General features: G+C 44.0%; 1 protein-coding gene across 2 annotated transcripts in view; it reads right to left on the bottom strand.

The window, feature by feature from the left end:
* LOC119972251 (protein spire homolog 1-like) overlaps positions 1-16481 on the bottom strand; it is a 265885-nt gene that overhangs the window by 214736 nt on the left and 34668 nt on the right. For both annotated transcript variants that reach the window (XM_038808654.1, XM_038808655.1), the window contains exon 2: positions 4594-4628. In XM_038808654.1, the coding sequence (XP_038664582.1) occupies positions 4594-4628 (35 nt within the window). The remainder of the gene's footprint in view (positions 1-4593; positions 4629-16481) is intronic.

The raw sequence follows: 16481 nt of genomic DNA, 5'->3' as shown, positions 1-16481 counted from the left end.
CCTCACGGCACCGCAGTCCCAGGTCCGATCCCGGGTCACTGTCCGTGTGGAGTTTGCACATTCTCCCAGTGTTTGAGTGGCTTTCGCCCCCACAACCCAAGGATGTGTAGGCTAGGTGGATTGGCCACGCTAAATTGCCCCTTAATTGGAAAAAATGAATTGGGTACTCTAAATTTATTTTTAAAAAGGCAGTGGCTCTTGAGGACAATTGGTAATGCACTAGAAATGCTAGCTTTGACAATACGCTCACATCCTAAGAATGGCTAAGAAAAACTTAGGAGAACAATATAACATTGTCATGTTTCTTTGAATACATTTATTTATTAGCTATGAAAAATATCAGATTGTGGAAAGGGCTGTCAAGAACTATCCAGTTGGCTCTCCGATTGGTGGGGGAAGGTGTGTGACATCAGGAGGGACATGTTGGGTGGTCAATGGCAACAGCGTGGGGGTGGGGTGGTGAGAGGGGCAAGGTCACCTCCAGGAATATATCTGCCCCACCCAACCCCCAACTCCCCTCCACAGTGCAGGATCACCCCTTTCCCCTATCCAAAGCCCAGTGGCTGGAAACAGGGAGAAAAGTCAAGCACAACTGCAGGCCCAAGGGATCTTCAATAGCTGGACAGTTACAAAATGCTGCCCTGATCACCTGCTATGCCAATCCCGAAACCTCCATCTGACTTACATTGGTTCCCATTACTAGTTAAGGGAAGAAGATGGCATGGTGATAATGTTACTTGACTAGTAATCCAGGAGCCCAGGCTAATGAAAGGGTTCAAATCCCACTATGGCATCTAGTGAAATTTAAACTAAAGTAATAATCTGGATTTGAAAAGACAATCTTAGCAATGGTGGCCATGAATCAATTGTCATTAAAACCTATCTGGCTCTTTAAGAGAAAATCACTTGACAATTGGCCAAATGTCCAGGGGGTGCGCAGGTTAGGTTACAGGGGTTGGACAGAGTTGGGTGGACCTGGGTCCTTGGAAACAAGGCACAGGAAAGTTCAACTTCAACTATATATGTGGGGGAAAGACTCCCAAATGCTGGAGCAAGTTACAACATGGAAGTTAACGGAAGATGACGGCAGGGAAATCTGTTCGGGGCATATGGGCTATAGAAGGCAAGCTGCTGTTCAATCTCATTTTCAGTCTTAATTTCCAGTTTAAGACTCACATCGAGCTTTACGAGCATGCATTTTTAATATTAAATTGTCAAGGGATTGACAGACAGAGGATCCAGACAAAGGGAAATACAGACAAGCAAACACTGACACTCTTCACACTGACCCAGGTTGTGTTATCGAAGAAATAAAATCCCCAGCTTTTGTTGGCCTAATTAGCAATGTAATGGATAGGTGCAGCCCAACAGATTATTTTTGCAACAAAATATATTTGTAACGCGCATGCAATACACACACATTAAACATTAATGTATTTATGAATATATATATGTTCATCACACCATTGGAGGAGCACCTTGGGATGCTTTTCAATACTCAAGGTTCTATGTAAACACAAGTTGCTCGAATGCAAATATACAATTTTTCCACAATGAATAATAGAACAAGTGCAGCATTAATAACTACTTAGGGTTAATCATTTGCCTATACATTGGCACAAAGCTTTTGAAGGAGCAGAACACAAGCAGTACCCTGTGCCACCAGTGTCTGGTCACTTTTATCCAGAGTTCAGGCAAACATACAGTGTTGGAAGTAAAAGTAATAAGCTCATTCTTCAAGGTTCAACTTTCAACATCACAACCATCACGCCTGCACTAAAATATTACTTCCACCCTATTAGTCCCAAACAGATCGATCATTAATATTGCAGAATAAGTTACCCACTAAATATCATTGGCAAGACAGACGCTGACAACAACAGTCTGGGGAATTCTGATGTCTATGTCACTCTCTAGAGACCTATACTTATAACTAACAGGAAACGAAGCAAATCTAACAGAGCAACGGTGGACGTTACATAGAATTAAATAGAGTCTGTAACACAAAGCAAACCGTGCAGCCCAAGTAGTCTACACGAGAGTTCATGCTCCACTCAAACCTCCCATCTGTGAATCTCGTGAGACGTCTCAAGCGTCAAGAATCTCGCGAGAGGGGATGGCATGTGGCACGGTGGTTAGAACTGGAACTGCGGCGCTGAGGACCCAGGTTCAAATCCCGGCCCTGGGTCAATGTCCGTTTGGAATTTGCACATTCTCCCCATGTTTGCGTGGGTTTCACCCCCACAACCCTGGCTACAGTTGGAGTTATATGTAAGGTTAGGTGTTATATGTGCTGGTTAGGTGGATTGGCCACACTAAATTGCCCCTTAAATTGGAAAAGAAAAATAATTGGTTACTCTAAATTTCTCCAAAAAAAAAGAATCTCGCGAGAGGCCTTAAGCATCATGAATCTCGCGAGATTAAACAGCCTCTCACTAAACGTCGTCACCAAATTGAGCAATGAAGCTGGTAAATCCCGCCCATGGGTTCCGATCACAAACTGGACTGGTTATATCAGCCATTCCATGTCTTTTTTTCTATCAATGCTTCATCATATTACAGATTCTGAACAAAAATACCTTCCAAAACCAAAAAGCAGTTTTATTGCAAAAAATGTTTTAACTTTAATTTTTTGAGTATGTATGGTCACTGTCTCAAATGCACCATATCTTTAAATGTGCAATAAAAATGTTCAATTCTCGGCTGGTGTCACTCATTCTAAAATATTTGCCTCCACATATTTTTCTCTGCGTAGTGACTAATGATCAAAAAACTGAATAATAAAATAACAAGAATGGAAAGTTTCACACGGAGTTAAAAGCCAAGAGCGCGCCTGGGAAAATGCAAACTTTCTGGCAGCAATGATGTCTTTGCTCATAAAAAAGGAAATGGAAGACAAAGAATGTGTTAATGCTAACTCTGGCGACACACTCCACTACTGCACACTCGTGCCACACGGGCAATCTTTAAACTGGCACAGAAAGACTTTGCATAGTTTTGTCCTAGTTGACGGGTAATTTACTGTTGCCATGCTACAAGCATTATTGTGGCCTTACTGAATCATTGGAGTCAATTCTAACTCAGTCAGCCTGAAGGGAATAAGGGGACACCGTTACATACGGTGCATGGGCATGCTCACCATCCTGCTCTCAGCCTCAACTGTCTTATTTGTTTTACAGCCTGCCACACGGCCTTACATATAACTCCAACTGTAGCCTGAATAACATCTTGTAAATGTTCACTGTTGTATAGGGTATACATCATTGAAACTGGCCATCCCACCCAACCAGCCAATGCTGCACCTAAATCTCTCATTGTAAACCTTTATTCCCTTCTCCCTCAAATGCTTGTCTAGCTTCCCCTCAAATGCATCTATCCTGGCAGCGAGTTCCACATTCTCCAACTCTTTGGGCAGGGAATTTTCTTCTAAATTCCCTATTGGATTTCTTGCTGACTATCAAATACTGATGACCTCTAGTTATGCTCCTCCCCACAAGAGGAAACCTTCTCTCTGTATCCACTCTATTTAAAGGCCTCTCTTTGGTTATTCATATTTTCAAAAGGGAAGAGACTCAGCAAGAGAATCCTTTCCCGATGCACGGCCCATTTATTTCATGTATCATCCTTGTAAACCTTTCTTGTGCCCTCTGCAGTGACTCTCTGTCCTTTTTATAATTTTGCAACCAGAACTACTCTATGAGCCCCTGGCTTTTAAATTCTATATGCCTGGATTAAAAACCAAGGATCAGCATCTCTACTTTTCATAAGATCTGAAGATAGACATAGACATAGAACAGTACAGCACAGATATATTTCCATTTCCCGATCTTCATTCCAAAATATATTATTCTTCTGCATCTGCCACCTATTTGCATCCTGTTAGCCCATCGCGTCTGAGCCAGTCAAAAACAACCACCGAAGTATTCTAATTTTCCAGCACTTCGTCCGTAGCCTCGTGTGCCTTGACATCACAAGTGCACAACTAAAATACTTCTTAAACGTTACGAGTGTTTCTGCCTCCACCACCCTTTCAGGCAGTGAGTTCCAAACTCCCACCACCCTCTGGGCGAAAAAGCGGTGGAGGAGGCAGCCCGCATTTGATCGGCGGTCGGGCCTTCTGGTCCCACTGCTGTCAATGGGGGTTCTCCAATGTTCACACCATCCGCCGCTGGGAAACCCACGGCAGTGGGTCACCATCGACGGGCCCAGAAGGGAAGGCTGGAAAATCCCATTCATGGAGCCAGGTCGGGTAACTTGAGTTAGGATACAGATCAGGCATGTTGATGTAGGCTTGAGGAGCTGAATGGGCCACTCTTGTTCCACGGTATACTAAGCAGCTGAGATGCCCATTAATGCTATCAAACCAAGTCAAAATTATCACTAATATTTCCACTTCCTCCTGACATGGTGCAAAGCAGTTCTCTCCTTTGAAATGGATTCAAAAATCTGCATATAATCTGCCACGGAGCAAGAATTGGAGTTTAGAAATAATCAAGCTCAGAAAGGAAAGAGGAATAAACGATTATCCTCTTTTAATTGCATTCTTCCTTGCAGAATAATCAATGATAGTTGAGCATTTTAGCCATCGCTTACCTCCAGTTCTGTACACCGGCTTGTTTCTCCTTTATCTAGAAAACAAAAACAAACACAATATAGATTTTGTTTCCCAACGCAATGCAGCAACCAACAAGGCATAGCTTTTACTGCACGCAATAGAGTTAAAAGTTGCAGCTAAAGCCAATCTACTGTACAATCCCGGCACACACGGTTGTTTACACCAGTCAATCCAATCACACTAGTTGCTTTGGAATCAAATCGCTTTGTTTAAAATCACAATTAACAATGACACTCTGCGGTTATTCAGTGGCTTCATCAAAAAGAGACAACAGCAAGGTACTTCACAAAGGCAAGCGCAAAAGAAATGAAGATGTGCCAAAGAAAGAGCTTAACATTGGGTGACCAGAAGCTTGCCTGAAGAGGTGGGGTTTAAAAGGAGCTGGCGAGGCAGAGGGATGTACAGGAGGAATTTCACACTGTTGGGCCGAGACAGCATGAGGTGTGAGCCCTCTAGAGACACGAGTCAGAAGAATCAAGATGTTTTAATTCTTTCTGGCATGTGAGCGTTTCTGGCATGGCCAGCATTTATTGGCCATCCCTAATTTGAGAAGATGGTGATGAGCCTCTTTCTTGAGCCGCTGCTGTCCCCGAGATGTAGGTATACCCACAGTGCTATTAGGGAGGGAGTTCCTGGCTTTTGATCCAGAGACAATGAAGGGATGTAGATACAGTTCCAAGTCAGGATGGTGGGTGGTTTGGAGGGGAACTTGCAGGTGGTGGTGTTCCCATGTGCCTGCTGCCCTTGAACGTCTAGGTGGTAACGTTTATAGGTTTAGACGGTACTGTCAAAGGAGGCTAGCGAGTTGAGGGAGTGCATCTTGTAGATGGTAGACACTGCTGTCACTGTTGTTCATGGTTGAGGCAATGAATGTTTAAGATGAGGGTTGGGGTGCTGACCAAGTGGGCTGCTGGACAGTGTCAAGCTTCTGGAGTGTTGTTGGAGTAACCCTCACCAGGAAAGTGGATTGTATTCTACCATGCTCCGAACTTGTGCCTTGTAGATGGTAAACAAGCTTTAGAGAGACGGGAGGGGGGTTACTTGCTTCAGAATTTACAATCTTTGACTGTTCTTCGAACCACAGTTAGGTTTCTGGTCAATGGTAATCCCCAGGATTTTGATAGTGGGGGATTCAGTAATGGTAATGCCATTGAATATAAAATGGAGATGGTTAGATTCGCTCTTATTGGAGATGATCATTGTCTGACACTTGTGTGATTGAATGTTACTTGCTGCTCGTCAGCCTAAGCCTCAATATTGTCCAGGTCTAGCTCATTTGGACATGAACTGCTTCAGTATGAGAGAAGTTGCAAATAGTGCTGAGCATAGAACATAGAACAGTACAGCACAGAACAGGCCCTTCGGCCCTCGATGTTGTGCCGAGCAATGATCACCCTACTCAAACCCACCCGATACCCGTAACCCAACAAAACCACCCCCCCTTACTTTTTAGGACACTACGGGCAATTTAGCATGGCCAATCCACCTAACCCGCACATCTTTGGACTGTGGGAGGAAACCGGAGTACCGGAGGAAACCCACACACACACGGGGAGGACGTGCAGACTCCACACAGACAGTGACCCAGCCGGGAATCGAACCTGGGACCCTGGAGCTGTGAAGCATTTATGCTAACCACCATGCTACCGTGCTGCCCCCTATTGATGATTGCATTGTGCAATCATCTCCATTCGTCCCCAATTCTGACCTTATGATGGAGGGAAGGTCATCGATGAAACAGCTGAACATGATTGAGCCTAGGACATTACCCTGAGGAACTCCTGCAGCAATGTCCGAGGACTAGGATGATTAGCCACCAACAATCAGAACCATCTTCCTTTGTACCAGGTATGACTCTAACCAGTGGAAAGTTTCCCCCAGTTTCCATCGACTTTAGTTTTGCTAGGGCTCCTTGATGTCACATTTGGTCAAGTGCTGTCTTGATGTCAAGGGTAGTCACCCGCACCTCACCTCTTTTGTCCGTGTTTGGGCCAAGGCTGTAATGAGGTCATGAGTTGAATGGTTTTGGGGAAACCAAACAGCTGGTTATTGCCTCGATCGTGTCACTTAATAGCACTGTTGATGACCCCTCCCAACACTTTAATCATGATCGAAAGTAGACTGATGGGGCGGTAATTGACCGGGTTGGATTTGTCCTGTTTCTTGTGTCCATGACACACTTGGGCAATTTTCTACATTGCCAGGTAGATGCCAGTGTTGCAGCTATACTGGAACAACTTGGCTAAGGGGATGGCTGGTTCTGGAGAACATGCCTCCAGTATGATTGCTGGAATGTTGTCAGGGCCCATAGCACAGTATCCAGTGCTTTCAGCCGTTTCTTGCTATTAATGAAATGAAAATCGCTTATTGTCACGAGTAGGCTTCAATGAAGTTACTGTGAAAAGCCCCTAGTCGCCACATTCCAGCGCCTGTCCGGGGAGGCTGGTATGCGAATTGAACCGTGCTGCTGGCCTGCCTTATTACATGGTATGAATCAAATTTGTTTATAATTGGCACCTGTGTTACTGAGGATCTCAGGAGGAGGCCAAGATGGGTTCTTCAATCAGCGCCTCTGGCTGAAAATGGTTGCAAGTGCTTCAGCCTCGAACTTTACACTAATGCACTGGGTTCTCCCATCATTGAGGATGGGGATCTTTGTGGAGCCTCCTCCTTTAGTGAGTTGTTTAATTGTCCGCCTTAACGCACAGAGAATTCGTAATAAAACGGATGAACTAATCATGCAAATAGATGTAAACGGGTATGATCGGTATTACGGAGACATGGCTGCAAGGTGACATGGGATGAGAACTGAATGTCCAGGGGTATTCAGTATTTAGGAAGGACAAACAAAAAGGAAAAACTGGTGGAGTGACAGTGCTGGTTAAAGAGGAAATTATCACAATAGTGAGGAAGGATATTAGTCCGACAATGTGGAATACAGGGACACTTTTGGTCTTCTCGCACATTCCCCTCTCCTAATTTATGGCCATTCAGATAATAGTCTGCCTTCCCATTCTAGAATCCATCAAAGATTTTATAGCAGAGCACTTAGAAAACAGCGGCAAGGTCAGACAGAGTCAGCATGAATTTATGAAAGGGAAATCATGCTTGAAAAATCTACTAGAATTCTTTGAGGATGTAACTACTGGAGATGACGAGGGGGAGCCAGTGGATGTGGTATATTTGGATTTTCAGAATGCTTTTGGCAACGTCTCGTACAAGAGATTAGCGTCTTTTTCAAATTGGCAGGCAATGACTAGTGGAGTATCGCAGGGATGAGGGAACAAAATATAATATCCCCAAATTTGCAGATGACACCAAGTTGGATGGGAAGATGAGCTGTGAGGAGGATGCAGTGATCCTTCAGTGTGATTTGGATAAGTAGGAAAAGGGATAGGGATAGGGATGCAAGGCAGGAATTCAGGGAGCTAGGGTGGAAACTTAGATCCAGGACAAACAGAGTTATTATCTCTGGGCTGTTACCCGTGCCACGTGCTAGCGAGTCGAGGAACAGGGAGAGAGAGCAGTTGAACACATGGCTGCAGGGATGGTGCAGGAGGGAGGGTTTCAGATTCCTGGACAATTGGGGCTCATTCTGGGGTAGGTGGGACCTCTACAAACGGGATGGTCTACACCTGGACCAGAGGGGTACTAATATCCTGGGGGGGAGGTTTGCTAATGCTCTTCGGGAGGGTTTCAACTAGTTCAGCAGGGGATTGGGAACCTGAATTGTAGCTCCAGTACACAAGAAGCTGAGAGTAGTGAGGTCATGAGTAAGGTTTCAAAGTTGCAGGAGTGTACCGGCAGGAAGGAAGGTGGTTTAAAGTGCGTCTACTTCAATGCCAGGAGCATCCGGAATAAGGTGGGTGAGCTTGCGGCATGGGTTGGTACCTGGGACTTCGATGTTGTGGCCATTTCGGAGACATGGATAGAGTAGGGCGAGGAACGGTTGCTGCAGGTGCCGGGGTTTAGATATTTCAGTAAGCTCAGGGAAGGTGGTAAGAGGGGGGGAGGGGTAGCATTGTTAGTCAAGGACAGTATTACGGTGGCTGAGAGGACATTTGATGAGGACTCGAATACTGAGGTAGTTAAGAAACAGGAAAGGAGGTCACCCTGTTAGGGGTTTTCTATAGGCCTCCGAAAAGCTCCAGAGATGTAGAGGAAAGGATTGCAAAGATGATTCTGGATAGGGGCGAAAGAAACAGGGTAGTTGTTATGGGGGACTTTAACTTTACAAATTTTGACTTGGAACACTATAGTTCGAGTACTTTAGATGGGTCTTCTATCAGCTAGCCAATTTCTGATCCAAACTGCCAAATCACCCTGAATCCCATGCCTCTGTATTTTCTGCAATAGTCTACCGTGGGGAACCTTATCAAATGCTTTACTGAAATCCATATACACCACATCAACTGCTTTACCCTCATCCACCTGTTTGGTCACCTTCTCGAAAAACTCAATATGGTTTGTGAGGCACGACCTACCCTTCACAAAACCATGTTGACTATCTCTATTCAAATTATTCCTTTCCAGATGATTATGCATCCTATCTCTTATAAACTTTTACAAGACTTTTCCCACAACAGAAGTAAGGCTCACTGGTCTATAGTTACCAGGGTTATCTCTACTCCCCTTCTTGAACAAGGGGACAACATTTGCTATCCTCCAGTCTTCTGGCACTATTCCTGTAGACAAAAATGTTCAGACTGGTGTCCAGTTACTAGTGGTACCACAAGGATCTGTTTTGGGGCTGCTGCTGTTTGTCATTTTTATAAATGACCTGGAGGAGGGCGTAGAAGGATGGGTGAGTAAATTTGCAAATGACACTGAAGTTGGTGGGGTTGTGGACAGTGCAGAAGGATGTTACAAGTTACAGAGGGACATAGATAAGCTGCAGAGCTGGGCTGACAGGTGGCAAATGGAGTTTAATGCAGAAAAGTGGGAGGTGATTCATTCTGGAAGGAATAACTGGAAGACAGAGTACTGGGCTAATGGTAAGATTCTTGGTAGTGTGGACGAGCAGAGAGATCTCGGTGTCCATCTCCATAGATCCCTGAAAGTTGCCACCCAGGTTGAGAGGGTTGTTAAGAAGGCGTACGGCGTGTTAGCTTTTATTGCTAGAGGAATTGAGTTTTGGAGCCATGAGGTCATGTTGCAGTTGTACAAAACTCTGGTGTGGCCGCATGTGGAGTATTGCGTGCAGTTCTGGTCGCCACATTATAGGAAGGATGTGGAAGCATTGGAAAGGGTACAGAGGAGATTTACAAGGATGTTGCCTGGTATGGAGGGAAGATCTTATGAGGAAAGGCTGAAGGACTTGAGGCTGTTTTTGTTAGAGAAAAGAAGGTTAAGAGGTGACTTAATTGAGGCATACAAGATGATCAGAGGATTAGATAGGGTAGACATTGAGAGCCTTTTTCCTCGGATGGTGATGTCCAGTACGAGGGGACATAGCTTTAAATTGAGGGGAGATAGATATTGGACTCAGAGAGTAGTAAGGGCGTGGAATGCCCTGCCTGCAACAGTAGTGGACTCGCCAACACTAAATGCATTCAAATGGTCATTGGATAGGCATATGGACGATAAGGGAATAGTGTAGAGGGACTTTAGAGGGGTTTTACAGGACGGCGCAACATCGAGGGCCGAAGGGCCTGTACTGCGCTGTAATGTTCTATGTTCTAAGTTGAGTGAGTGGGAAAATGAATGGCTGATGCAATATAATTTGGATAAATGTGAGGTTATCTACTTTGGTAGCAAAAAAAATGGGAAGGCAGACTATCATCTGAATGGCCATAAATTAGGCGAGGGAAATGTGTGAGGAGACCAAAAGTGCCCTCGTACACCAGTCACTGAAGATAAGCAGTAGATACAGCAGGCGGTAAAGAAGATAAATGGTATCTGGCCTTTAGTGCGAGAGAATTAGAGTACAGGAGCAAGGATGTCCAACTGCAAGTATACAGGGCCTTGGTGAGGCCCCACCTGGGATATTGTGCGCAGTTTTGGTGTCAATATCTGAGGAAGGATGTTCTTGCTCTGGAGGGAGTGCAGCGAAGATTTACCAGACTGATTCCTGGGATGGCAGGACTGACATACGAGGAGAGATCGATTTGGTTTGGATTATATTCGCTGGAGTTCAGAAGAATGAGGGGGGATCTCATAGAAACTTATAAAATTCTAACAGGACTAGTCAGGGTAGATGCAGAATGGATGTTCCCGATCGTGGGTGTGTCCAGAACCAGTGATCACAGGCTGAGAATATAGGGAAGACCATTTAGGACAGAGCTAAGGAGTCATCTCTTCACCCAGGGAAGTAGTTGAGGCCAAAATATTATATGTTTTCAAGAAGCAGTTAGATAAAGTACTTGGGGCAAAGGGGATAAAAGGATGGGGGGGGGGGAGTGGGATTAGCGTATTGAGTTGGATGACCAGCCATGATCATAATGAGTAGCGGGACAGGCTTAAAGGGCCAAATGGCCTTCTCCTGCTCGTATTTCCCATGTTTTTTTTTTCACGGCTGGACACGGTGGACTGTAGAGTTTAGATCTGATGCATTGATTGCGGAATCATTTAGCTCAGTCTGTCACTTGCAGCTTATGTTGTTCGGCATGCAAATAGTCCTGTGCTGTTGCTTCACCAACTTGACACCACATTTTTAGGTGCTGCTCCTGGCATGTCCTCCTGCATTCTACATTGAACCAGGGCCAATCCCTTGATGTGTTGGTAATGGTAGTGTGAGGATATTCCAGGCCATGAGGTTATAGTTTTAGGGGCTTGCAGGACAGGACGAGGTTAGAGAGGTTACATCCTGTTAGAATATACGGACACCTGAAAAAAGGAATAGACGAACAAACCCCGCCTACCCCCGATAACCTATCACTGCCTTGCTTACCTGGAATCTATCCAACACTGCCTTAAAAATATTCAAAAATTCTCCTTCCACCGCCTTGTCAGGAAGAGTGTGCATTTGACCATTTGAGAGAAAGAATTTCACCTCACCTCAGTTTCAAATGGGCAACTCCTTATTTTAAAACAGTGACCCCCTAGTTCAAGATTCCCCCACAAGAGGAAACATCCTCTCCACATCCACCCGGTCAATACCCCTCAGGTTCTAGTACGTTTCAATCAAGTCGCCTTTTCTTCCGAACTCCAGGGGTACAAGCCAAGCTTGTCCAACCGTCCCTCATAAGACAACTTGTCGATTCCAAATATTAGTCTGGTCAACCCAACCTTCTCTGAACTGTTTCCAATATATTTACATCCTTCCTTAAATAAGGAGACCAATACTGTACACAGTATTCCAGATGGGGTCGCACCAGTCCCCTGTATAACTGAAGTACAACTTCCCTACTTTTGTATTTTGTATTAATTCCCCTAGCAATAAACACTAACATTAAACTAGCTTCCCTCATTACTTTCTGTGCCTCTATACTAGCCTTTTGTGATTCATAGACTAGGACACCCAGATCCCTCTGTACCTCAAAGCTCTGCAACCTCTTATCGTTTAGATAAGAACCTTCTTTTTTATTCTTCCTGCCAAAATGGGCGATTTCACATTTGCCCACATTATATTCCATTTTCCAGATCTTTGCCCATTCAGTTAACCTATCTATATCTCTTGTGTCATTAGCATATTTGGCCACCATCCCATCCACCCCTTCATCCAATTCATTTGTATAAAGCTGAGGTCCCACCATTGATCCCTGTTGCACACGACTCATTAAATCTTGCCAACCTGAAAATGACTTGTTTATGCCTACTCTCTGCTTTCTGTTTGCCAGTCAATCGTCTAACCATGCCAACATGCTACTCCCTGCACCATGAGCAAGATCCGCAATAATCTCCGATGTGGTACTTTATCAAATGCCTTCTGGAAATCTAAGTACAGTACACCCACCAGTTCCCCTTTATCAAGAGCACATGTTATTTACTCAAAGACCTCCAATAAGATGGTTAACCATGATTTCCCTTGAACAAAATCCACGTTGACTCTGCCTAATTACCTTGAACTTACCCAAGTGCCCTGCTATAGTTTCTTTAATAATAGCTTCTAACATTGTCAGCACAAGTATGAGAATGTTAAATAAGACACATTAGGGGACTAGGAGTTGGGTGAGTGGAGATGGGTGCTGGATAAGGTACAAGGCATATAGTTTTGAACGAGCTGACTCCAGAGTATGGAGATGGGATGCTGCAGAGAGCATTGGGAGTGTTAAGTCGGGATGTGACCTGGGGCAGTGACGAGCAATTTTACCGGGGTAGAAACAGGCAGTTCTTGGTAATGGAGGGGATATGGGATTAGATGATTAGCTCAGAGCCAAAGACGATAGTGAGATTGCAAACACCCCGGTCAACCTTGAGACACTGGCTAGGGAAGGACTTGGAATCAATGGGCAAGGGGTTTGTGATCGGAGTCAAATGTGACACCTCGTTCCTCTTAAAGTTTAGCTGGGAGAAACTCTGGCCCATACAAGACTGAATACACAATGAACAGTCACAAAATGTAGAGGCAGTGAAGGAATTGAAAAAGATTGCAAAGAGGTGGAGCACGATGTTATCAGTCTAGATGTCTCCAGTGAGGTAGCCAAGTGGCAGCATGCAGATATGATGAAGAGTGGGAGGTCAAGTTCCTTGAGGAATTCCAGCAATAATGAATGGCAATGGGAAGCCATTGTTGGAGAGAATCTAGTAAGGATGGAACCAGGTGGTGAAAGTCCTGAGCTATCCCATGAGGCATGGTATAGTAGATTGTGTCAAAGGCAGCAAGTGTTACAGAGGCCATCATGGTCTCATGCCTACAAAATGTATCATTTGCGACTTTGGTTAGTGCCATTCTGGTGCTGTGCAGGTGTGGAAACCTAATCAGGGAGACTTAAATGTGGAATTTCACGAAAGATAGGTACGGATTTGAGAGGTGACAACACATTCATGGACTTTGGAAAGGAAAGAGAGATTAGAGATGGATTAATGATGTATAGAACAATTAAATGAAATGAAAAGAAAATCGCTTATTGTCACAAGTAGGCTTCAAATGAAGTTACTGTGAAAAGCCCCAAGTCGCCACATTCCGGCGCCTGTTCTGGGAGACCGGTATTTGAATTGAACAAGCAGTGCTGGCTTTGTTCTTCTTCACAAGCCACCTGTTTAGTCCACTGTGCTAAACCAACCCCTAAGAGATTATCTGTTTGGTTCATATAAAATTCCTCAGGGTCTTTACAGTATAGATCAGGGGTGGGCAAACTACGGCCCCCAGGCCGCATGCGGCCCGCCAAGTCATTCTTTTTGTTTAAAAAATGTTTTGTTTTTTTTAAGGTCAATGGGGGGGGGGGGGGGGCTGTTGGGTTACTTACTGGTATAGGGTGGATACGTTGACTTGAGTAGGGTGATCATTGCTCGGCACAACATCGAGGGTCGAAGGGCCTGTTTTGTGCTGTACTGTTCTATGTTCTATATGAGGCGCCCAGAATCATAACCGGGTGAGGTAATTATTTTACTTAATATACTATGCGGCCCTTTCAAATTGTGAATTTCTGAATGTGGCCCTTGCACGGAAAAGTTTGCCCACCCCTGGTATAGATGCTGAGAAAATGTTTCCCCTGACTGGGAAATCTAGAATAAGGGGTTCTTGAATGGTCTTATTGAATGCTGGAGCAGGCTCAGAGGGACAGATGGGGGCTCAAATGCTCTTTATGTTCTTATATTCTTGCATTTGAAAATCATCCATGTCTGAGAAAAGGAAGTTTTAAACTTGGAGCCTGCTCACTCAGCAGTCTATATCCATCCTAGCCACCTGTTTAATACCCTATCAATGTGACTCAGTCAAATGATTCTTCTGTTCTTGCAGAAACAAAGTGGATAATTGTAGAAGTCTTTCGCAAGAGTGAATGATGTAAAACCCATGAGCCTCCTTTTGCACAAGCCAAACGATGCTTTAGTTCTAATCACTAGGCGGTCATCCTGTCTCCTCTCCAGACACGTGACCCCAAAACCTTAAAAGTTGTCATTAATATTAATAATAATAATAATAAAAGGCTGCACTAAGCAATGATGCTGAATAATTTAGTAGTTGACACATACAATAATAGGCTTTGAATTTTCTGTATTGTGAAAGATCTTTCTGTGGTGCATGAAATTGCCAGCCACACCTGTAGGTATACCTACAGAATGGTTCAATTAGAAGAAATTATATTTAATCTAAAAAATTAAGCTACTAAATGGAGTGCTAATATTAAAGACGCTGATTATGTAACAGGCCAGTTAAACTGCGCAGAATGTTCCCACCGGTGCATTATCCAAATCTCTCAAAAAGTATTTCTCATGTCTGCACTGAGGGATTCATTCACTCATTGGCAGTGCAGGTCACTGAATCAGAGGCATGTCAGTCTGAATTATGTTTGGAGAACCGCCTGGCACTCGCCCACACGCTGAATTCCTGATTTTACCTGTGCTGTCATGTTGCGAGCAGGAATGGAAATATCACAAGAATAGATCATGAATATTTCCAAACAGTATAGGCAGCTAAAAACCACAAGGAAGAGACTGTCACCAAAGTTTTCCAAAAAACACACGGCCCACGAGTAGCATTGCAAGGCTAGGAAACAACGCACAGGAATTGGAATGCTCAAAAAAATGAGAAAAACCAAGAGGATACAAATCAACTAGTGAAACATGATAAAACTAGCAGCATATGTTAAAGGATCAGGTAAAGTATCAGAATAATTCACATTCATTTGTACAAGACACTAATTCGGCCTCAGCTAGAATATTGTGTCTAGTTCTGGGCACCACACTTTAGGAAAGACGCGAATAGGAAAGACGCTAAGGCATTGGAGAAAGATGCGAAAGCATTGGACAACGTTTTGGAAAGATTCACAAGAATGGTTGCAGGGATGAGGAACTTCAGTTATGAAGGTCGATTAGAGAAGTTGGAATTGTTTTTCCTGGAAATTGAAGGCCAAGAGGAGATTTGATAAAGGCAACTATCTGAGGAAGAGACATCAAATGTAAAGAACTGCAAATTGAAACAATGGCTGCCACAAAAGGTCCCACCCAAAACCCCCCTTGGAAATACACAACTGGTGAAGTATTTTGGGTCAGGCTGCAGCCACTGAAGAGATTGCAAGAACATTTTCAGCAGAAGAGACAGGCTGAAAGGGGCTCTCTCTCTCTCTTTTGGAACATGTCGGAAGCCAACATTATTGGTAATCTACCAGCAAACTGGGATCTTGGAATAATTGCAACATCTACATCTGACTGCATCCACAAAACCAGCTAATCCAAATTCACTGATACATTTAAAAATCTATGCCTTAAGGATGATCAAAGGATACTGAACCCTATATTATTTTATCTTTTTGTTAATTGGACACTAAAGTCCCTTAGTTCTGACACCTTTTGGCATTCTGGATTCTCCCTCTGTGTACCCAAACAGGCGCCGGGATGTGGCGACTAGGGGCTTTTGAAATGAAATGAAAATCGTTTAGTGTCACGAGTGGGCTTCAATGAAGTTACTGTGAAAAGCCCCTAGTCGCCACATTCCGGCGCCTGTTCGGGGAGGCTGGTACAGGAATTGAACCATGCTACTGGCCTGCCTTGGTCAGCTTTAAAAGCCAGCGATTTAGCCCAATGTGCTAAACTAGCCCCTTCACAGTAACTTCATTGCAGTGTTAATATAAGCCTACTTGTGACAATAAAGATTATTATATTATTATGTTATATACCTGTGTGTGCATGATGTCACATTTATATTATTCTTTCCCTCGGATTTAGTGGTTTATAAATTTGCTTTCTTTGACTCAAGAAACACCGATTGGCTCCTTATTGCTCACAGCTTAAATAGTTAAATACATGTTGATTCAGAAAAGACAAA

This window comes from Scyliorhinus canicula, chromosome 10 (genome assembly GCF_902713615.1).
Source record: "Scyliorhinus canicula chromosome 10, sScyCan1.1, whole genome shotgun sequence".
In the NCBI taxonomy this organism is placed as follows: domain Eukaryota; kingdom Metazoa; phylum Chordata; class Chondrichthyes; order Carcharhiniformes; family Scyliorhinidae; genus Scyliorhinus; species Scyliorhinus canicula.
The sequence above is the reverse complement of the archived record's forward strand: the minus strand, read 5'-3'. Positions and strand labels throughout refer to the sequence as shown.